Here is a 23557-nt window from a genome sequence, read left to right as displayed (position 1 = left end):
AGGTAAGAGGTGAGAAAAGGACCCGGCAAAGGAGACTGATAGAGACTGGCTGGAGATGTAGGAGGAGAACCAGGAAAAGGATATGTCACTGAAGCCAAGAGACAGGGTTTCAGGAAGGCCGAGGCAAACAGTATTTCAGGGCATTCAAAGACAATGAGCGTGGAGAAAAGATGAGGTTCTGTGCAGCTGGAAATAAGCAGGCTCCTGTAGACGGTGGACTACCATACTGGGGAGAGCAAACCCTTGTCAGCTCTCTACTTGTTAATGTTTCACTTTGCAAGTGTCTTGATAACTTATGCACACTATTGTTTAAAAACTCTCCCTGCCACTTTGTTTCATGCTGGCTGGTGCTGGGTCAAGCTTTGAAGGTTTCTATGAAAATGTATCTTTGCTATGGCTTGCAGTTTTCCAGTCGAATGATTTTCTGGTTTGGCTGACTTTGAATTTAACATCCTTACGCTGGGAGAGAATTTGAAAGGCTCATTGCTTGGGGAAGTTGACAGGTACAGACATGGCTACATTGCTTGTTACCAGACACTTTTGGGGCCTCGGTTTCCTCTTCTGTAAAATAAGGGAGTTGGGCTAGCTGATCTCAAAGGCCCCTTAAGGGCTCTAAAAATAACTAATCCAGAGGGTACAGCTTTCTTGCTATATTCGCAGAGTGCCTTTGGAATTCTTCTAGGGGTGAGGGCACAATGTAGAACAAAGTCCATTGGGTATTTTAAGAACTAAATCCCTTGCAAAGGGCTCAGCGGGACCTGTCTCACACTCAGTTCTACTCAGTATTTAGCTAATTAATAGAGCTAGACTCCTGTGTAATTTTTGTTGCTGTTGCTGTTTAGTTATTTTTCAGTCACGTCTGACTCTTCCTGACCCCACTTGAGTTTTCTTGGCAAAGATACTGGAGTGGTTCGCCATTTCCTTCTCCAGGCCATTTTACATATGAGGAAACTGAGGTAAACAGGGTAAAGTGACTTGCCCAGGGTCACACAGCTAGGAAGTATCTGAGGCCAGGTTTGAATTCACAAAGAGGAGTCTTTCTGACTTCAGATCCAGCACTGTGTACTGTGTTTTATCTATATCTATGTTCACATACACACTTCTCTGAATAACTTTGGAATTGATTGCGACACATGGGAGACACTGGCATAAGACCACCTAGCAAAGCATGCCCTTACAAAGAAGGTGCTGTGCTCTGTGAGTAAGGCAGAATCGCAGTAGCTCAAAAGAGAGACGTGCAAATTTAGAGGCATTTCCCTCCCAAATGGTCATGTGAGGTATTTGTGCCCAACATGCAGTAGAGCGTTCTGAGCTCGTCTTGGTCCGATCAGCCACAGTCAGACACGCGTGCCTGGTCCCCAACATAGGGATGTCATTTTGGTCCTCTTTGAGCATAAAGGACAATGACCGACCGGCATCACGTACATATCATACATATAAATACACACACATATACACAGATATACACTTAAGAAAAGGGCCTGTGATTTAATCAGTACAGAGAATTCCCAGATGGGAAATTCCCAGAGTCTTCCTCTACCAATGCAGATGGCCACCTCCTGTCCAACTTCCAGACTTGGAAAGTTGCCTAGAGCACTGACAGGTTAAATGACTTACCCAGAGTCCGCTAGTCATTCTGTGTCAAAGGCAGGGCTTGAACTCAGGTCTTTTGGCCTATAAAGTTGGCTCTTTCTTTAATATACTACAGTTGTCAAACATGTGGCCAACGTGGCCCACGACAGTTCCAAGTGCAGCAGAACGAGATTAAAATGTAATTGGCAAATATTTGTCTATTTTAGATAAAAATACAATATTTTAGATATACAATAATATACATATATCTAATAATGTATAACATATGTACATATGTATAATAACATATGTATATATAATGTGTTATATGTTTTAAAAATAAGTCAATACGTGTCTCACAATGATCCTTATATTCATGTTAGTGGCCCCCATTTCTATCTGAGTTTGACAGCGTGCATTGCACCCCATTGCCACTGGAAACATTCTTTTCTATTTCTGTATCTATGTTACCTCTATCTCTATCTCTTTCTTTCTCTGCCTCTCTCTTTCTCTCTGTGTGTCTCTGTCTCTGTCTCTCTCCTCATAAAATTAGGGTAAGGTTTATAGCTGAAAGGATTATTTAGTTCAACTCTTTCAATTTTCAAATAAGGAAACTGAAGCCCAGACAAGTCAGTTGACATGCTCAAGGTTACACATATCATGAAACCTAGATTCCAACCCGGATCCTCTGACTCCATGTCTACTTTTTTTCCTACCATGCCTCATTAAGTAGATGTATTAGAGGTTAGCATCAAATTTGACAAACCTAGACTCTTAACTTCAAACGTTTTTTGTTGACGCTTTTGTTTTTGTGCTTGGTCTAAGCTAAATGGACGGCTCGGTGGCGCACTGGATAGAGCACTGAGCTTGGAATCAGGAAGACTCATCTTCCTGAGTTCAAATCCAGATGCAGACATCTACTATCTGTGTGACTCTGGGTAAGCCACTTAGCCCTGTTTGCCTCAGTTTTCTCATCTGTAGGATGAGCTGGAGAAGGAAATAACAAACAACTGTAGTATCTTTGCTAAGACAACCCCAAAATGGGATCCCGAAAAGTCAGACGACTGAACAACACGAGGCCAAGATAAATATAACACAAAAGTGTAATTTTCAGTTCCCGAAGACAAACAAGGAGTTAAACGTTTTGGCTTGTGTGGTTACAACAGCAAGCCTGGGGTGGGGCATGAATAGAGAACTACATTCAGAGCCGGCCTTTTCAGATCCAGGGCCCAGTTTGGTAAAAGGTTGATTCTGTTGTCGTTGAGTTGCTTCAGTTGTAGAAACAGCAGTTTTGGAAGTAGCGATAATCAACCCATTACACATTAACGTAAATATGTTTTTATTAAATAGCTATATTTTCCAAAACAAAAAAGTTGGTGAGAAAAGAGACATTGTTTTACATATTTTTGCAAATCTCTTTAATGTCTAGCTTAATGGAAAACAGCTGATTTCTCATATCTGCTTTTGCATTCAGACTGTGAAAATAATTTTGTTTTGGTTGGAATGTATAAAGAAAATATGACTTTGTACAGATATATAGTGGGAAAAGGGAGAAGTATTTTAATAGACAAATAACATTTTAGTATTATTATGAAAATAGTTTTGATCTTCCAGTCCTGCTTAAAGGGTTTTGGGGAACCAAAACCCCGCCTACCCGAGTCCTTGGACCACACTCAGAGAGCTGCTTTTCTAGGAGAATCAAGCCCTAACCACAGCAATACCTCCCATGGTGAAACACATCAGCCTCAGGGTTACAACAGTCAGTGTTGCCTCTTAATTGTCTAAACTTTGCTCCAGTGAGGCATTCTGGGTGGTTATGATAAGAGTCTAGTGTCAACTAAACTGAACTCCATAAGAAGAGTTTTCTAAAGTCTAGCAGAATAGGATGCCATATTTTTCTAGTACTATATATTGGTATTTGTCTGCTCTAAAGGGAAGATGTCAAAGAATGTTAGTGATGCAAGAGACGCTGGAGGTAAAGCAGTTTTAGATATGAGGAAATTCAAGCCCCAAAAGGATAAGGACATGCCAGCACTAGAACCCAGTTTCTCTCTAGTACAGCACTCTTTTCTGCAGTGGAGAGAACTTTTGGTATGAGAACACCTGGGCTCAATTTCCAGCTCAGAAGTTTCCTGGCAGTGACTCTGCACAAGCCGCTTCCTTTTTCTTTATCTCAGTTTCCTCACCAGTAAAACAGGGACGAGAATACTAATGCTACTTATCCCACAGGGTTGTTAATGAGGAAAATGCTTTGTAAGCTTTCAGTTAAATTCAATCCAACAACCTTCATTTCTAAAAATAAATATATTAAAATAATAATGTATTAAAGCAGTATGTAAATATGAATTATTATTATTGCTATTATTATTATTATTATCATCTGCCTCATGAGGTTGTCATGATAAAAGCACTTGGTAAGCCCAAGTTATTATTGTTGTTAATATCATTGTTATTATTATCCTTGCTGTTTGGGGTTGTTGGCAGGCTTTTTTTTTTAATCATTATTAACCAATGAAAGGGTATTTGTCATTTGTTTTAGTAGAGGAAAATTATATATAAAAATTATGGATCATATTGAAAAACTTGAACTATTGGCACCTAATATTTAAAAGGAGATTGCTCTGAAGTGACCATTGCTACTAATTTTCAAATGCTTAAAATACATGATTTGCTCAGCCCTTTGATAAATGCTTTTTCTAAAGGGGAAAAAAGCCAAAGCTTTGTATGTGCTTACAAGGCGAGATCTGCCTTTCCTTCTCCAGGGATTCATGTGGTTTGCAAAGAGGGCCCAAAGTCTGCCTGCCAATGACTATTGAGAAAGCGGGGATCATCGGGCTGCCAGAGTTTTGTCCTACGGGCCTGGTTCCCCTCTGATTGCTTCTTTTCTATTAAGGGACCCTTTGTAATTGACACTTTTCCATCAGAAAGCATCCCATCTGCTGCTTCTACTATGGCACTAAGAATTCCTATCCAGTAAGGTCAAATGGGAACCAAAGTTATTGCTACTGACAAAAGTGTTTCTGATTGCAGATCCTAGCATATACATTAGCCCAGTCAGTTTCCAGAATAGAAGCAAGATTGATATAGAAAAGCCTCAAATGGATATAGGATGGATTAGGAAATACCTGTTTACCAACTTTGCCACTTACTGCCTTGTGACCCTGAGCAGGTCACGTCTTTCAGGGCCTCAGTTTCTCTTTATGTAAAATGAGGGAGTCAGACTACTACAGTATTTTGCAGGTTCCTTCCAGTTCTAAATCTGTGATCCTGACATTGCAGGGGAAAAAAATTCACCATGAATTCCTTTCAAATTCCTTTCAAATAAGAAGCTCCCGTATGCACTGACGATACTCTATGGTTTTTGAATGTTTGACTTGCACCGACGTTGTGAATTTGTTCATTCAATAAACGTTTATTAAGCACTTACTATGGTTTCAATGTTTTGTGCCAGGCAGTGGGAGAAATTAAAAAATAAATAAGTCACAGTTCCATTCCTCAGGGAATTTGTCATCTAATAGGGGAGACCAGACTTACATTACTATAATACAAATCTAAATAAGATGAGTATATAGGGAAAGTGTTATTAGATTAGATGAGGGGAAAATCATTGTCAAGGAGATCAGGGAGAGCTTTAAGAAAGAGGCAGCATTTGAGCTGGACCTTAAGGGACAAGCAGAAATGGGGGAAGGGCGGGAAGGGGAAGGGGCCAAAAGAATGCCTGCTAGCCAAGGAATGGTGTGAACAAAGAGATGGAAAAACATGGGATGTGTTTGGGGGACAGCTAGTAAACCAGTTTGGTTAGAGCATGAAGCATATGAAGGGGACTGCTTTGAAAAAAGGCTGGAAAGGTAATTTGAAGTCAGATTATGGAGTACTTTGGGTATCATGCTAAGGAATCTGGACTTGATTCATTATACAGTGGTGATGCACTGAAGGGTTTTGGGCATCAGAGAGATGTGATCAGATTTATGCATGAAGTCATTTGATCCAGAAGAGCTGTGTAAGCTGGGTTGGGGAGAGGTTGGAGAAGATGAGAACACTTCTGTTGAAATTATAATTTGGAAAGTACCAATGAGATTTGGAGACCAGGTGAAATACATTGTGAGCAGCAGCATGACCATTTTGGCATCATGTGGAGGGAATGTTAGCTGGGGCATATAGGAGGAAGGGCTGTTATTAAGGCTGGCTACAGTTGAATTTTCTTCAGTTGCATACTTTTTGGTGGTCTGAAGGATGAAGGTGAGGCAAAGGCAAGCTTCTCAGGCTCAGGGAGAGCTGCATTGCATACCACCTGAGAAGTTTCTCTGCCATGGATGTCACTGGAACTTTTCCAGTGTGGCTAGATGGCTCAGTGGTTTGAGTGTTGGGTGTGGAGTCAGAAAGACTTGAGTTCAAATCCAGGCTCAGACATTTACTAGATATGCAACCTTGGTTATTTAACCTTTGCCTGTCTCAGTTTCCTTAGCTGTAAAATGGGGATAATAACAGCAACTACTTCATAGGGTTGTCAAGGATTAAATGAGATAGGGAATGTTTGTATTTCTCTTCCACTGACATTGTATATGCTGTGGTCTCACTCTTATGGTTGGGACAATGTTTCTGTTAGTTTGGTCTGGTAAGAGCAGTCTGTGATGGCATGGCCATTCAGATATAATCTAGGTTAATTTTCTGGTTGAGATTGCTCTGAGACTCCTTCATCACCCTAAGTGTGTGCCTGTAATGGATGTTAAGCTATGTATGGGACTCTCAAAGCAAGGTACACCAATAGTCTTTATGATATAGTGGGAAGAAGACTACAGATTTGGGATCCAGAAGATGCAGATATAAGTCAAATTCCAGCTCTTCTCTACTTCTTGTTTGTGTGATGTCGGACAAGAAATTTCCCCTCTTATCACCGCACACCTATCAGATTGGCTAACATGACAAAAATGGAAAATGATAAATATTGGAGAAGATGTGGGAAATTGGAGCACTAATGCATTGTTGGTGGAGTTGTGAACTGATCCAACCACTCTGGAGAGCAATTTGAAACTATGCCCAAAGGGTAATCAGACTGTGCATACCCTTTGACCCAGTAATATCACTTCTAGGTCTGTAAACCAAAGAGATCATAAAAAAGGGAAAAGGACCCACATGTACAAAAATATTTCTAGCAGCTCTTTTTATGGTGGCAAAGAATTGGAAATTGAGGGGATGCCCATCAATTGAGGAATGGCTGAACAAGCTGTGGTATATGAACAGCTTATACTATTGTGCTATAAGAAATGATGAGCAGGCAGATTTCAGAAAAATCTGGAAAGGCTTGTATGAACTGATGCTGAGTGAAATGAGCAGAACCAGGAGAACACTGTACACAGTAAGAGCAACATTGTGTGATGGATGACCTTGTTAGACTTAAAGCTTCTCAGAAATACAATGATCTAAGACAGTTCCAAAAGACTCATGGTGGAAAATGCTATCCACATCCAGAGAAAGAAGTATGGAGTTTGGATGCAGATGGAAACATACTATTTTCTCTTTTTTGTTGTTTTCTTTTTCCCCCCTTTTGTTCTGATTCTTCTTTCACAACATGATTAATGTGGAAACATGTTTAATGTGATTGTACATGTGTAGCCTATATCAGATTGCTTGCCATCTTGAGGAGGAAGAAAAAAAAATGGAACTCAAAATCTTATAAAAGTGAATGCTGAAAACTATCTTTATATGTAATTGGAAAAAATAAAATACTGTTAAGTGGAAAAAAATAAAGAAATTTCCCTTCTCTGGGCCTCAGTTTCCTCTTCCATAAAACGAGCATGTTTAGACAACCTCTGGTCCCACCAGCTCTGAGATTCTGTGGTTCTATGATTTTGCCATAAGATTTTGTAGGTTATGTTAACGCAAAGCGGCAGTACAGGGTTATATAATGGAGGAGGGAGGAGTGAGGCAGTCTCATAATCTCTTGGCTCCCATAGGTTCTGTTTTGTTTTGTTTTCAGCAGGAATGGTTAGTATGGACATCTGATCTTGTCTACAGCATTTGGTATTATTTGGACTTCTATTACAATGGAACCTACCTACCATGTGGCTTACAAATAGAGGCTGACTGACCCCTGTAAAGGATTAAATTCCTCCAAAGTGGTTCTTTTCCAGCTTATGTAGGATTCCTTCTGTTCTAAGTAAAGGATCTGTGAACAGAATGATAAACCATGTGTTTGGAGGATAGGTTCATATTAGATCAGGGAAAACAAACTCTTAAGAGGACTCCCAAGGGTAATTGAGACCCACTGTGCTCTTAGTCTGCCCATATGTTCTTGTTGACCTCTCTCAGGCCAATGGTTCAGGGACAGAGGCTTGTTCAGTTTGGCCAGTACATGGGGAGAGTAATCTGAGATAAAGCTACAAAGATTGGGTGGTGCCATGTTTTAGTGGGCCTTGAATGTCACTCAGAGAAATTAAAATTTGACTTGGGAAGGATATGGAGCCCAAGAAGACTTCTAAGCAGAGGAGTGACATGACCAGATCTCTGAATGAGAACAATCATTCTGGCAGCAATGTGAGGGACGGATTGGGGGCAAGAAAGAGCAGTGGTATGAGGACCCATCAGGGAGCTATTGTGAATAGTCCCTGTAAGTGGTAGTGAGGCTCTGAATGAGGACGGATGGTGGCAAAAGGGCACCGAGGATAGGACAAATTCAAGGGATGGTTTGGAGATGGAATTGAAAGCACCTAGTGATTGACTGGTTATTGGAAATAAGGGAAAGGGAAGAGTCAAAATGAACATGAAGGTTCTAAAAATGGAAGACAGAGTGAATTATGGTGCCGTAGACAGAAATAGTGAAGTCAGAAGGAGGAGCAGTTTTAAATGGAAAGGTGATGAGCTAGTTGGGGACATGCTGAGTTTGAGGTGTTTGTAGGACCTTTAGGAGAAGATGTCCTGTAAGCAGTTGGAGATGTAGGAGTTTTATAATAATGGGACAGGGGCAGCTAGGTAGCACGGTGGATAGAGTACCAGCCCTGAAGTCAAGAGGACCTGAGTTCAAATCTGGCCTCAGACCAAACACATGACACTTACTAACTATGTGACCCTGGGCAAGTCACTTACCCCAATTGCCTAAAAACATATAAAAAATAAAATAAAATAATAATGGGACAGAGAAAATGTTAATAATTGAGTAAGGGACAGGAAAAAAGATTCCAGTTTGGGTCTAGGCATCCCTATATGGCATAATGCCTCCAAGTATGCCAATGTGGTTCCTGCTGTCACAGAAGCACCAGAAGCTTGAAGGGCAGTGACCACCACCATGGCAAACAGTTGCCAAATCTGGATAAATGATGGGGTTAGCAATTTTTGTTTTAGTTGGTGCTTAAAATTTATAAACTATCATGGATAGAAGTGGCAAAATCTAGCACTGGGAAAGAATAATTCACAATAATATAGTACTATGAGATTTACAAAGTAATTTTCTCACCACAACCCTATGATGGGAACAGTGCATTTTCACCGTTTTAGAGATGAGGTATTTAGGGCCTTAGAGACAAAGTGAGTTATGAACGTAGGACTTTAGAGGTGGAAAGGACCTTGGAAATGATCTAAACTGACCCTCTCATTTTACGAATGAGGGAACTGAGACCCAGAGGGATGAAATGACTTGCCTAAAGCCACATAGTAAGTGGCAGAGTTGGGACCCCAGGCCTTCTAATTCCAAATCAATCAACCAATAAGCATTTATGAAGTACTTATCATGTGCAAGGCAATCTTTCCACTCTACTACAGCTGTCCAGGTAGCCAGCGTGTGAACCTAAGTCTTCTGACCAACCAATCACATCCCTAACTTGTTTGTACCACTGCTGGCCAATTGCAGATTCAATGCCAGGGATGCCTGATTACAGGAGGAAGGAACTCCACTAGAAGACATGCCTCCAAATAAACCCAAACAGATTATCCTGAGAGAACCACAGGGATAGTAGATTCATGGTGGTTCCTAGTTTGAGCTTCAAAGCAGTTATTTCTGCCTTGATATCTGACTCATTGGGGTAGCTAGGTGGCACAGTAGAGAGAGTGCCAGGCCAGGCCTGGAGTGAGGAAGACCTGAGTTCAAATCTGGCCTCAGAAACTTACTAGCTGTATGACCTTGGGCAAGTCACTTAACTCTGCCTCAGTTTCTTCATCTATAAAATGAGCTGGAGAAGGTAGTGGCAAACCACTCCAGTATCTTTGCCAAGAAAACCCCAAATGGGATAATGAAGAATCAGATACAACTGAAAACAACTAAATAACAACATCTGACTCATTTCTCCTCCATTTGCTTTTTGTTGGGTGTATTACTTCTTGCAGTCACCTTTGAAAAATGACTTGCCCAAGGTCTTTTATTTTTGTGTCTGTCTGTGTTTGAAGCGTTGGTGAGATTGAGGGCAGCCTCCAACATTGAGTTCAAATTGAATGGCAGGTAAAGCAGTCCTTCACTTTGGGACACATGCAGTTTCTAAAAGGTGTATTATAAAATGTAATGAATTTGCAAGACCCTGGCCATCTTTATAAACATGTAACAGAAGTGTTTTTTTGCATTATAAGCTTGAAATCCTCTTCTAAAAAGATATTGTTCTGCCTTTTATGAAACTACTTGCTGTATTTTAAGGACAAAATAGTTCAATTCTCTTTTTGTTCTCTTGTCTTGTGACTCTCTTGTCTTAGATTTGCCCTTTTATCAAGGTCCTCAGAGGCTCAAAAAACTTTGGAATCAATTTCACAAACATTCATCAAGTACTTATTATATGAATGCAAGGCATTATGCTAGGGGTATCAAGGTGAATTAAGATACAAATAGTGCTCTAAAAGTTTATAATCTAAGAAGGATAAGACATTTCCATAAATAACTGTGATACTAGGTGAAATATGACCCAAGGAATGGACAGCCTCAGACAAAAAATGCTATGAGAAATCTGAGAAGGGACGGTTCACATTTTGAGCTATTGGAGGGTAGGGAGGAGGTGGGGGATGAGGAGGGAGATCAGGGAAGTTTTTATGGAGGAGAAAGAGGTGCTAGAATTGGGACTTAAATGAAGGAAGGAATGTAAACAGGTGAAGATGAGTTGGGGAATCCATTTTAGGCATGGGGCATGGCATGACCAAAGGCAGGAAGAGAGAGGGTAGGAATGAACAATTGTTCATTGTTTGGACAGGTTGTAGAGGAGTAGTATGAGATTAGGCTAGAAAGGGGCGGCTAGGTGGCACAGTGGATAGAGCACCAGCCCTGGATTCAAGAGGACCTGAGTTCAAATATGGCCTCAGACACATAACACTTACTAGCTGTGTGACCCTGGGCAAGTCACTTAACCCCATTGCCTAGCGAGAGAGAGAGAGAGAGAGAGAGAGAGAGAGAGAGAGAGAGAGAGAGAGAGAGAGAGAGATTAGGTTAGAAAAGTAGGTTGGCACTAGATTGCAGAAAGTCTTGAATGTTAAGGATAAATTCCTCACATGGCCATACACGCATGTACGTTCAGTAGGCAATGGAGTTCTAATCAAGGTTTTTGGGTAAAGGAGTGATTTGTACAGCTTAATGCATTAAGAACATTAAATGAACCAATTGTATGAAAACTAGATTGGAGAAAGTCTATATTTGAGGAAGAAAGAACAATTAGGAAGTTATTTGCAATATTTTGAGCAAGTGATGAAGGTCTGAAGGAGGATTAATGATGACAGTGGCAGTGGAAAGGAATGGGAAGATGAAGGGGACATCATAGAAGACAGGCTATGGGGGAGGGAGGTGGAGGTGGAAAGAGTAGAAAACTATTCTGGACTCTTCATTGGACTCCACAATCATTAAGATTCCTTCCTGTTCTAAATCCAGAGACAGCTAGATAGTAGATAGAGTGCTGGACATGGAGTCAGATTGTAAGCTACTTGAGGACAGGGACTGTTTTTCTTTTTATTAATTATATCCCCAGTATTTAGCACAATGCTTCCACATAGTAGGCACTTAATAAATCTTTTTGGGACTAGAGGAAGACCCAAGTTCACATCCTGCCTCACACATCTGTGTGACCCTGAGCAAGTCATAACCTCTGCCTCAGTTTCCTCACCTGTAAAATGGAGGTAATAATAGCACCCAACTCCCAGGATTGTTTTGAGCCTTAAATCAGATACTATTTATAAAGTGCTTTGCAAACCTTAGAGTACTATATAAATGCTAGGTATTATTAGCTATAATCTTGGTATTCAAGGCCCTAGAATGACCTGGCTCTTTTTTTGATCTATCCAAACTTATCCATTATTATTTCTTTTCATGAAATTTCTGCAGCAGCCTAGCTAGTCTGCTCACTTTTCCCCCTTGACAGGTCATGTTTATACTTTTATTTATACTTTGTACCTCTATACTTTTATTTATACATATATACTTTATATATTATATATGTATCTTATATACTTATACTTTATGCTTTTATTCATTTTCATTATTCTCCCTCAAATCCCCTTCTTTTTCTCTTGACTACCAAAATTTCACCCATCCTTCTTTGCATAACAGATTTCAGCACAAAGCCTTCCTTGAGTATGCTGATCCACAGTGATCTCTCTCTTCTCTTGACCTCCTCCTTGTAGTATCTACTGTCCACTGTGTAGGCAATGACCCTTGATTATAATTTAGTTCAATTCAACAAGTATTGTTTAAGCTTTAAGTGTAAGTTTGGCATTGGGAATAAAAAAAAACCCAAACAAAATGAAAACAGTCTCTCCCCTCAAGAAGCTTTTGCTATTCTAGAGGAATGCAACACATACAGATAAGTAAATATAAAGTGTATCAAAGTCCATACCAAGTAAACAGAGAAATTTTGGAAAAGGAGAAAGCTAAAAACCTGAAGGATTAGAAAATCCTGTTGTGATACTGAGCTGACCTTTTCTTTGTCTCGTTTCTTACCTAGCCTTAATCACTGAATTGGTGTTGCCTCAGAAAAACTGAGACCTGGGAAAGACCTTAGCTTAAAAATACCAAAGTCTCCCATTGCATCTGGGGCCATCTCTGGTCCTGATCTATATCTTGCCACTGGACCCAGATGAGGAGAGAAGGAGGCTGGTGACTTTGCACAGCCCTGCCTCACTTAAATCCAATTCACTTACAAGTCATTATATCATCTTCCTGAGGTCATGGTCCTCTTCAAGAAACAAACAAGAACAATAAACAGAGGGAGTGCTAACAGGTGGGAGGGAGTACATTCCACTGAGGCAAGAGCTGAGTGTCATGCACAAGGAACAGTATGTAGATCACTTTGTCTAGCATATAAAGCACAGGAGAGAAAATAATGTGAAATCAATATGGAAAGATAGGGTTGTGAGAGACTTTTGATGCCAAACAGAGGAGTTTATATCTGGTCCCAGAGGCAGCAGAGAGGTCCCAAAGCTTCTAGAACAGAGGAGGGTTATTTTCATAGGTTGTAGAGAGGGATGGATTAGAGAGGGGACATGGCCTGAGTGTCACCATATAAGCAGGGGAAAGAAGAGGTGTTATAGAGGTAGGATTGGAAAGACTTGGTAACTGATTGGATTTGGGGTTGAGGGAAAAGGAAAAGCCAAGAACAAGGCTGAGGTGGAAAACCTGGGTGACCAGAGGGATGATAGTACTCTCAAAAAAAAGAGGAGAGTTGAGAGGAGGAGCAGGCTTTGAACATAGTGAGCTTGACATGCCTGTGGAACTTCTAGCAGGCAGTTGGTCAATATCTTTGCTGTCTAATCTGTGTATTTCTTATCTTCCCAATGAAAATTTAAGTTCTTGGAAAGCACAGACTGTGTTTTTTATTCTTTCACATCTCCCATGGTGCTCAGCTCAGTATTAAATCAACACTGGCATCTAATCCTGGCTCTGACTCCTAACTATATGACCCTGGCCTAGTCACTTCTCTCTCGACCTTAGGTTTATCATCTATAAAATGGGGATAAATAGTCCTTTCATTCACTGCTTACAGAGTTATTGTGAGCAAAGTGCATTACCTTACAGTAAATAAATAAATAGAACCTTATAGTGCTCTAGGAAGGTGTGTCTAATATTATTATTACAGGAGATAGTCAATAAATAATTGTTGAATTGTGAGATCGTCAGGGCCTCAGCATGTGATGGAACCATGGATACAGAGGAAAGACAATCTGCTTACAAAATTTAAAGTGGAGGAAAAAAAGTTAAATTTGGATTTCCACAGAGTCCTACTGCTTCTGTTTCAGTTATGGGAAATGGATCAGGTCCATCCGTCACATACCCACATGCAATCTCTTCAACAGAAGCTGGGTGTGAGGTTTTGATTTTTTTTTTTTAACAAAAATTCAGTCCTGAGAATTTTGGTGCTGGAGTCAGAGAACTAGAGATCCCATTGGAGTGAGTGGGAAACCATTATAAAACAATACAATGAGCGACAACATCTTCCTTGGGAAAGGAGGGAAATGCAAATCCTGCCATTGCCTCCTGAATTCAGATCATGCCTAAGATCATGGGCAGAGCTGGCCCTGAGGGCCTCGAGAGGTGATGGAGAGAGGGGAATCCTGGGGGAAAGAAGGACTTCATCCAGTGGGAGCCGCCACCTTTCCCACATGAGATGAAATGAAATGATTCTATCTGTGCCAGCTGCTATCTCTCTCTCTCTCCCCATATATATCTATATCTCTCTCTCTCTGTATCTCCATAAAGAGAGATATCTCTCTTTCCATATCTATCTATCTATCTCTATAGAGATGTTTATCCACCTCTTTCTCTCTCTCTCCATATATATCTATATATTTCTATCTCTATATCTCTATAAAGAGAGATATCTCTCTTTCCATATCTATCTATCTATCTCTATAGAGATGTTTATCCACCCCTCTCTCTTTCTATGTGTATGTGTGTGTGTGTGTGTATACACACACATACACATTATATATATATATTACACATATTATATATACATATATATTATGTGTGTATAACTTAATAGCCATCAACAAAGACAAAAGACAAAAGGAAGAAATATCTTTCATATTTGTGGATTATACATGATTCCTTAGCAGTTAACAAAATAGAACCAAATGAACTAACAGATAAAATGTGTTTCTCCTTCCAAGTCTGTCTGAAGTTATACTACTTTTGGTTGAGGCTTGTTTTCTTTCCTTTCTGGGCCTGAAGTCAGGAAGACCTGAGTTCAAATATGGCCTCAGATACTTACTATCTGTGTGACTCCGGGCAAGCCATAACCTCTATTTGCCTCAATATCCTAACGTGTAAAATGAGAATAATAATAGCTCCTACCTCCCAGGGTAGTTATGAGCATCAAATGAGATATTTTTAAAGTTTTCAGCACAATGCCTAGCACATAGCAGGTAATTATTGTTTACTCCCTTCCCCTTCCTTCTCTTTCCCTTCTCCTCTCTCTTTCCTCCTCCTTTCTCCTTCCTAATCTTTTTCCTTTCCTTTCTTTTTTTCCTTCTCATTCTATTTCTTCTTTCTTTCCTTCATTTTCTTTCTCTCTCTTCTTTCTTCATCCTTCCTCTCCTTCTTTCTGGTACTGTTTTTATGTTTTATTTTATTATTTTTTTAGGCAATTGGGGTTAAGTGACTTGCCCAGGGTCACACAGCTAGTAAGTGTCAAGTGTTTGGTCTGAGGCCGTATTTGAACTCAGATCCTCCTGACTTCAGGGCCGGTGCTCTATCCACTGCGCCACCTAGCCATCCCCTCTGGTAGTGTTTTTAAACATTTACTTAAGTATGGCTTCATAAATCAATACTTGTCTTGTGGCCAACTCAGTGTATGGTTAATAATAATAAGATAATAATAATGGTTAATAATAATAATAATACTAATAATGATAATAATAATAACTAAAAAGACCAAGACCAAGGTCATAAAGTTTTTCCTGAATGGCTGGTTGGCCTCAAAGATTATACCTCCATCAATGACCGTGAGAGAAGAACAGAAAAGCAGGAGTAAGTGCCAGAAAGAGCGTTAGATTAGACGCAGGAGATGTGGACTTTAAATCTGACTTTAATACAAAGGGCTTTGTACTTAGGTGCATCACATCACTTCTTCCCAGGTTTTTCATTTTTAAAAGGAAATGTTGGACTACATGGTGTATAGTGGGAAAATAACTGGATTTAGAGTCAGGAGACCAGGCTTAGAAACCTAAGTCTCCTACTAACCTTGAGAAAAATCACGTCACTCCCCCACACCTTGTTCTCTCTCATCTATGAACTAAGGGGGTTGGAGCAGATGATCTCTGTGGTCCCTTTCAGCTTTGAGATTCACAGTTGTTGTATCCTAAGTGTGAGAGGGGCAGAAGGAAGGTTCTTATTACCTGTTTTACTTTGGCTAAGTCACCTAACCTCCCTGAGCACTAGGCTAGTCATCTGTAAAATGAGGGGGTTGGACAGCATTGTTGCTGAGATCTTTTCTTGCTCCAAAGCTTTGATTTATGAGCCTTTGAGGAGGAGGCTACCCACGTGATTGATTGCTTCAAACTCAATTCACTTGTGTGCTGTCTGGTTTGCCCCCCCCCCTCACCACTGCCTCTCTCTATGCCCTACCCCCCAGCCTCCATAAAGCCTTTGGCTCACCCCTCTCTCTGGTAGTTTACGCATTAGCCCACTGAACTGCCCAGTCATAGAGTGCTAGGTGCCAGATTGGTCCATCTGCTGCTGTGCAAGTGTCTGATGACTTTTTACTAGGAAATCCTTTTACTGGAATTACTTTAGGCGATGGTGACTTTATTCTTTTCCCTGAATGAGTCAGTTAAGAGGAGATCCAGGAAAAATATCTAAGGCAAGCATCTCCCATGTTGTTTTTTTTTTTCTGAGTTGGGTGTTTTTTGGGTAGGGGATTCTAATACTTTTTTGCAACTCATTGCAGAGTTAGCAGAATGACCCATTAGTGTCTGTGAGTTTTCCAGTCTGTCTCCAAGCACCCCAGCATTTATTTGGTCATGTATTTTTAGAGAGCTAAAGTGGGTGTTTTTAAATGCAAGGGTTTTTATAAAGTTTCGAGGCAATTGTTTCCAACCATAAGTTCATGACCTACCCATAATAATAACTAACATTTACATAACAGCAGCACTTCACAGTACCCCTGCAAGGAGACAGGTTATGTAGATGTACCCATTTTATAGAGGGGGAAACTGAGACCCAAAGACTTGTTCAAGTCACGCTGCTAGCATCAGAGCCAGGCTTCCCAACTCCATCTTGTTGATGTCCTCCCTTGTAAACTTACAAGCTGATTGCTATGGTTACATCACTCTTCCCATTCTTCCTCTACCACCAGGGCTGAACAGGTCTCTTGAGGAAGGCCCCCACTATGCTGGGTAGAACCACAGTGGAAAAACTTAGGAGGAGGAAAAGAACAAGAGTCCCATAGGATGGGCAGACATGGATGGGCTGTGATCTGCATTGTTAGAGGGAACATCCACATTGAGGAGTTAACCGATTGTAGGAGCATGAGATCATAGCTTTTTAATTAGAAGATAGTGCTGAGGCCTTTTATAGAAGAGCTGAGGATCAGAGAGATTAAGTGTAAAGCCAAACTTCACACAGCTAATAAGAGTTTGAATCAAGATTTGAACCCAGGTCTTCTTGACCTGAGTACAACACTTTATTGACAACATCATTGTGCCTCTCAATATCCACTGAACTATGGATAATTTTTTTCTTCATAAGTACTTGTAAGTGATTATAATTTTTCTAAAAGCATTGCCTCAATAAATTAGAATCTACCATTTTTCTTTCTGGGTACTAAAGAGGAGCTTAGAATTCACCTCTCATGGGTGAGTTATTTACTCTAGAGAGGACTTTCTGTACTACTCAATAATCTCATCAGCTCCCATGGATTTAATTACCATCTTAAACTGATGATTCTCAAATCTACCTGTCCTATCTTAACCTTTCTGCTGCCCTCCAATCTGCCGTCTCTAACTGCCTTTCAGATATCCCAAATGAGGTGTCCAGTAGACATCTTAAACTCAACATGTCCAAAACAGAACTCATTATCTTCCTCCCTTCCTCCCTCCCCACCCCTTTCCTATTAGTGTAGAGGGCAACACCATCCTGCCAGGTCTTCAGGTTTATAAACTGGGTGTCATGCTGTGACATTTAACAAGGTTCAAGAGATATGCTTTCTGGGGAATTTAATAATTTCATTAATAAGGCCAGCAGGTTATTAATAAAAGGATGTTCACAATAAAAGGACCAAAGACCCTTAATGATGGTGGGGTCACAGTTTATATGCCCTTTGAAAAGGAGGTTTTCCTAAGGGGTGGCAATAAACAAGGATTAATTAACATAATAACAGGTGTGGGCTTTATTAAAATGAAAGTCTTGGGCTATGCGATTTAAGTCACTCAAATCTTGGTCAAAAAGACATCAATTTCCATATCACCTGTCTTGATAATAGGCAGCATCTTTCCTGGATCTCTCTGAGCAAACATAATGAGCAGGCATACACCCATTAGCCTAAACTTAGAATTTCTTTTACTGTTTGAATTAGATCTTGGCCTGGGTAAATCTTTAAAAGAAATTTCCCACACTGGTTGATTTCTGGATGAGGAAGTAGAAAGGGGAAAAAACCTTCTAATACAATAATTAGTTATTAAATATAAGAGAAATTTTCACTTCTCAGAATCCTCAACTCCTATCTCCCTGCCTCCCTCACCAATAGCCAATCTGTTGGCAAGGTCTATCAATTTCACCCTTTCAACATCTCTCCAATAAGCCCCCTTCTCTTCTCTGACACTGCCACCACTCTAGAGTATTCCTTCATCACCTCACACAGCACAGTTCCAAATCGTGTCACTTTCCCCCCTTTCTCCACTCAATAACCTCCAGTGGCTTCCTATCACCTCCAGAATCAAATACAAAATGCTCTGTTTGGCATTCGAAGCCCTTTATAACTTAACCCCCTCCCACTTTTCCAGTCTTCTTCTATCTTGCTCTCTGACATGTACTCTTTGATTCGGTGACGCTGTCCTCCTGACTGTTCCATGAACAAGACCCTCCATCTCCTAGCTCCTGGCATTATGAGTGGCTGGCCCCCAAGCCTGGAACACTCTACCTCCTCTTCTCCACCTGCTGACCTCCCTGGCTTCCTTTAAGTCCCAAGTAAAATCCCGTCTTCTACAGGAAGCCTCCCCAGCCCCACTCAATTCTAGTGCCTTTCCTTTTTAAATTATTTCTTACTTATCCTGCACATAGCTTGTTTGTACGTATTTGTTTGCTTGCTTTTTTCCCTGTTAGACTGTAATCTCCTGAAGTTTAGACGCTTGAGGTCTTTTTCTTCCTTTTGTGTGCCCAATGCTTAGCACATAGTAAGCACTTCATGAATGTTTATTGATTGATTAGTTTTTTTACTTTAAATTCTCATCATAATCATTTGTCAGTGTGTCTGAATTGCAAACATCATCTCTGCAGCAGCTATTGAAGTTTCAGCATTTACCCTTCCTTGCTCAACAACCATGGGCTTCACCACATTTTCTTACATCTTAGCTGTGAGAAAATCATAACACTCTACAAGTCTGAAATGTGTACCTTCTCTGCCCACCACTCCACCACGCTGAAAGTGATCCTCCTTCCTTGGGCTTTCCTAAAGTGTCTTGATTTCCTCTCCTGGACTATAAACTCCTAGAGGGCAGAGATTGTATCATATTTCACCTTTTCCCCCTCAGTGTCTCTTAAATACTTAATAAATATTTGCTCAATTAAATTGAAATACAATGCTTATTATCTTATTCTCAAAGGATTTTTTGAAATCACAGTTTATCATGTCCCCAATAAATAAAAACCACTCTTGGAAATGAAAGATGGTTACTTTTCAATTTGGACTACTCTTTGCCCCCTGAACACTGTTTATCTCCCTGCTGGATATCCCCACCCAAATGTCTCATCATTCGGTTAGATAGTGCAATGGATAGAGAGCTGGGCCTGGAGTCAAGGAAGACCTGAATTCAAATCTGGCCTCAAACTCTTACTAACTTTTTGACCCTGGGCAAATCATTATATCTGCTTGCCTCAGTTTCTTCAACTGTAAAATTAGGATAATATCAGCATCTACTTCATAGGGTTATTGTGGGAATCAAATTAGATAATATTTGTAAAGCACTTAGCCTGGCATATAGCAGGTACTATATAAATGCTTATTCCCTTTCCTTCCCTTTTCTTCCCTTTCCTTCCCTTTTCTTCCCTTTCCTTCACTTTCCTTCCCTTTCCTTCCCTTTCCTTCCCCCCTTTATCAGAATCTCTAACTTAACATATCCAAAACAGAACTTACTATATTTTCCCAAAAACTTCATCCCTCCTCCAAACTTTGCTAATCACCATCTTTCTAAGCACTTAGGTCCAAAGTTCTATAGTGATACTCACAGACATTCTCTCTTCCTCACATCCATCTCCAATCCAATCCAATAACCGTGCCTCCATATTATCATTCATAGTTGTTCTCTTCTGTCTACTCAACAGAATCACCACTTTAGTTCAGGCCCTACTTACCTCTTGCCTGGACTATAACAATAGCCACCTAGCATCCCTGCAAAGTGCTATTTTCCTCTGAAAATAGCTTATTGATTATTAGAAAAGAGGAATGATACTATCCTTAACTTTGAGAGAAAGGTCCTAACATTGACCATAGACTATTGAATGTTGCCTTTCCATGTTGACATTTTTTTACATTGATGTAGTAGTTTTATATAAAATTTCTTTTTTTGGGGGGGGTGTCTCTGCTTGCTTTACTATTTGCTTTTTCTTTTAGGCCTTCTCTTGTTTCTCTAAATTGTTCATGTGTCCTTACTTACAGCACAGTAATATTCTATTACATTCTTCCATCCTACTGTGATTTGATTTTCCATTTGTTCTAGAGCCATCATCTACTTAACTGTCTGGCAATCCACTCTCTCTGCTTTCCATCTGAACCTTTTCAGTTGTCCAAATTGCTAGATGTTGTTTAAGCTCCATTCCAACTGAGCCAGAATTCTGTCCTCACACTATGTCCCCTCATCTTCCTTTCAGGGCCCTCGTGTTTATCTCTCATGGTGCTGGTGAACATTGTGGCCGCTATGATGACTTGGCCCAGATGCTGACTGAACTTGACCTGTTGGTGTTTGCTCATGACCACGGTGAGTACTACGGAAGAATCACTGGGAGGGGGTGGTGACTCACAGTCTGTACTACTTGGAATCTTACAATGTTTGGATTTTCCTTTCCAATGTCATTTCACCTCTTCTGTCTTCCATTCTTGACTTTTTTCCCTTTTCTGTTTCCTGTTGGAAAACAAGAGAAGGACATTCTTAGTGTGAAGTTTCCAAAAAATTTTTTAAGGAAAATCTCACTGTCTGCTTACTGTGGAGCAGATTCACAAGTGAACCCACAAAGCCAGGCTCAGGCATTGAGTCAGAGGGCCATGTGAGACCCATCTGCTAGCTTCAGCACAAGCCAAATAATAATCCCTGCTTATGTAATGGGCTTTTGTAGCTTTCAAAATACTTCCATATACACAATAAACCTTGACTTTCTGTTTCTTGAAATTTCAAATTAATATGGTGATAAGTTCATGAACAAATCAAGGACATAGCTGAGTTTAAAACATCAGAGATTCAGGAAACATCTCGTGCTGATAATGCCATGCCGGCCAAGGCCGCATCACTCCCAAAGTGGGAGAAAGCACCGTTCCTATTAATCACAGTTAAGTGGAATATGCTGCTGTCTCATTTCATGTCCTACACACAATCACAAAATTTGGGAACTGGAAAATATCTCCGTGACCATCTGGTCCAACCTATGTCAGTAAAGAATCCCCACTCTGACCTATCTAACAAGTGTGGCCTGGCCTCTGTTTGAAGACCTCCAAGGAGGAGAAGCCCACTGCTTCCCAAGTCAGCCCATTCTACTTTGCCTTGGTTTGAATTGTTAAGGAGTTTTGGTTTTGTCTAGATGTCACGTCTAACTTTGCTTCTTTGTAACTTCTATCCATTGCAAACATACATGAAGGAACTGTGCTTGAATGGCTCTGTGATCAGGTTCATAGCCTAAGAATCACCCTTGACTCTACTCATCGTCCCTCATCCCCATTCCTACCCCCATGCCGCAGTGGCCACATCACTGGGAAGTCTTATCAATTCTGCCTCTGTCCCACCTCTTCCTTTATGGCTCGTTGGCCACCACCCTACTTTGGGCAGCCATTATTACTTGTCTGGAATATTGCAAAAGCTGCCTGATTTGTCTCTTTGCCCCCAGACTTTTCCCTCCCCAGTGTGTCTTCAATACAGCTACCAAAATGCTATTCCTAAAGCACAGGTCTGATTGCATCTCTCCCCTGCTCAAGGAGCTCTGGCGATAAACTATAGACTCTAGCTCCTTGAAGATAGAGATTTGGGAACAGGGCCTAAAACACAGCAGGTACATGATGAATGCTTATTGATTGGCTGATTGATTGATCTCACCCATATGGGTACTCCTTCATCCTGCATGATTCTTATCCTGATTCTTGCTTAAGCTTCTATAAAAAAGCAATCTATTCAACGTGTCTACTAGGTGCCACACACTGTACTAGGCAATGTGAATACAAGAGGGGGAAAAGGAAACAGTCCCTGCCCTCCAGGAGCTTGCATTCTATAATGGGGAATGACATGGAGTACAGACATGTAAGTGACAAGTCTATACAAATAAATGCTAAGTAATTTTCCAGGCTGGTGGAGGGGAAGCACGCAGGTTCCCTGCAAATGCTGAGGGCCTTCCTGCAGGCTCTTTAACATTCCGTGGGGGCCAGTCCAGCACTTAAGGCTGTCCATCTGTTATCCCTCACTGGCTCCATAGCTAGTGAGTGTTTCAAGGCATATAAAACACAAAACAAGACACACACAAACCCTGACTCAATTCATTTAGAATGGATGGAAGCTTTGTCTTAAAACACTTTCTCATGTCGTACGAGGAGATTTGGCAATGTAGCCTGTGAAGCCTATATCTGGGGTCCTTAATGGTTTTCCCAAGAGTCAGTGGTGCCCACCTCCTTTGCCCAGGAGATATGCCCAGTGGCTGCTTTCGGTTGATATGCTGGGATTGGCAGTGGAACGTCAATCTTGCTTCAACACAGGTCTCTCTCATCCAGAGAAAGGAGGCTTGTGTTGATCTTATTTTAAAATGGAGAACTAAGTGGTAATGTGCAGAGGAGCTTCCAGGGGACTGGAGATAAGGGATTTTATGACTGTAAATAGGAGAGCAAAAGGTGCATTAGAGGGAGACAGATGCTGATCTTGGCAAATAAGAAGCTTGCCCAGGAAAGGAGGAACCACATAAAGGATTAGGAATTGGGTTGTTTCTGCTAAGAGATCTTTTAGTCCAGATACCAGCAAATTTTCTTGTAATAGAGAATACAATATTGACTAAATTCACGTTATCTTTAATGCATAAACCAGGGCTACTTGTAAAATATTTCACTGATGTACCTCAGTTTGGGTCAAGATGTAATGTAATGTTGGGGGAAGTAGTTATCTAGCATTAAATACAAGGACTGTATTCTTATTAAAATGGGCACTGATCAATGTGTGTAAAGGTCTTTCTAGCACTGTTCAGTCCAATTCAGTTCAATTCCATTCAATAAGAATGTATTATGTATCTACTACGTGTAAGGGGCAGCTAGGTGGCACGGTGGATAGAGTGCCACACCTGGAGAATGGAAGACTCATCTTCCCGAGTTCAAATCTGGCCTCAGACTCTTAATGGTTGTGTGACCCTGGGCAAGTCACTTAACCCTGTTTGCCTCAGTTTCCTCATCTATAAAATGAGCTGGAGAAGGAAATGACAAACCACACTGGTATCTTTGCTAAGAAAACCTCAAACGGGGTCACGAAGTGTTGGACACGACTGAAAAATGACTGAACAAGGACAAACTATGTGCAAGGTACCATGCTAGGTGTTGAGGATACAGTGACAGAATAATCAAGAACAGTCCTTGTGGAAAGTCTACACCTGCCCTAGTGGAGTTTATTTGTGGAAGTGCTTAGCATTATGATCTCAACTAAA

At 40.7% G+C, this 23557-nt stretch overlaps 1 protein-coding gene across 5 annotated transcripts in view; it reads left to right on the top strand.

The window, feature by feature from the left end:
* Positions 1-23557, top strand: part of MGLL (monoglyceride lipase) — a 186762-nt gene that overhangs the window by 63161 nt on the left and 100044 nt on the right. For all 5 annotated transcript variants that reach the window (XM_020981180.2, XM_020981186.2, XM_020981187.2 and 2 more), the window contains one exon: positions 20549-20655. In XM_020981180.2, coding sequence (XP_020836839.1) covers positions 20549-20655 — 107 coding nt within the window. The remainder of the gene's footprint in view (positions 1-20548; positions 20656-23557) is intronic.

Source organism: Phascolarctos cinereus, unplaced genomic scaffold, assembly GCF_003287225.1.
Source record: "Phascolarctos cinereus isolate Bilbo 61053 unplaced genomic scaffold, phaCin_HiC Scaffold_4;HRSCAF=312, whole genome shotgun sequence".
NCBI lineage: Eukaryota > Metazoa > Chordata > Mammalia > Diprotodontia > Phascolarctidae > Phascolarctos > Phascolarctos cinereus.
This window is presented reverse-complemented; position numbering and strand designations above follow the sequence as displayed.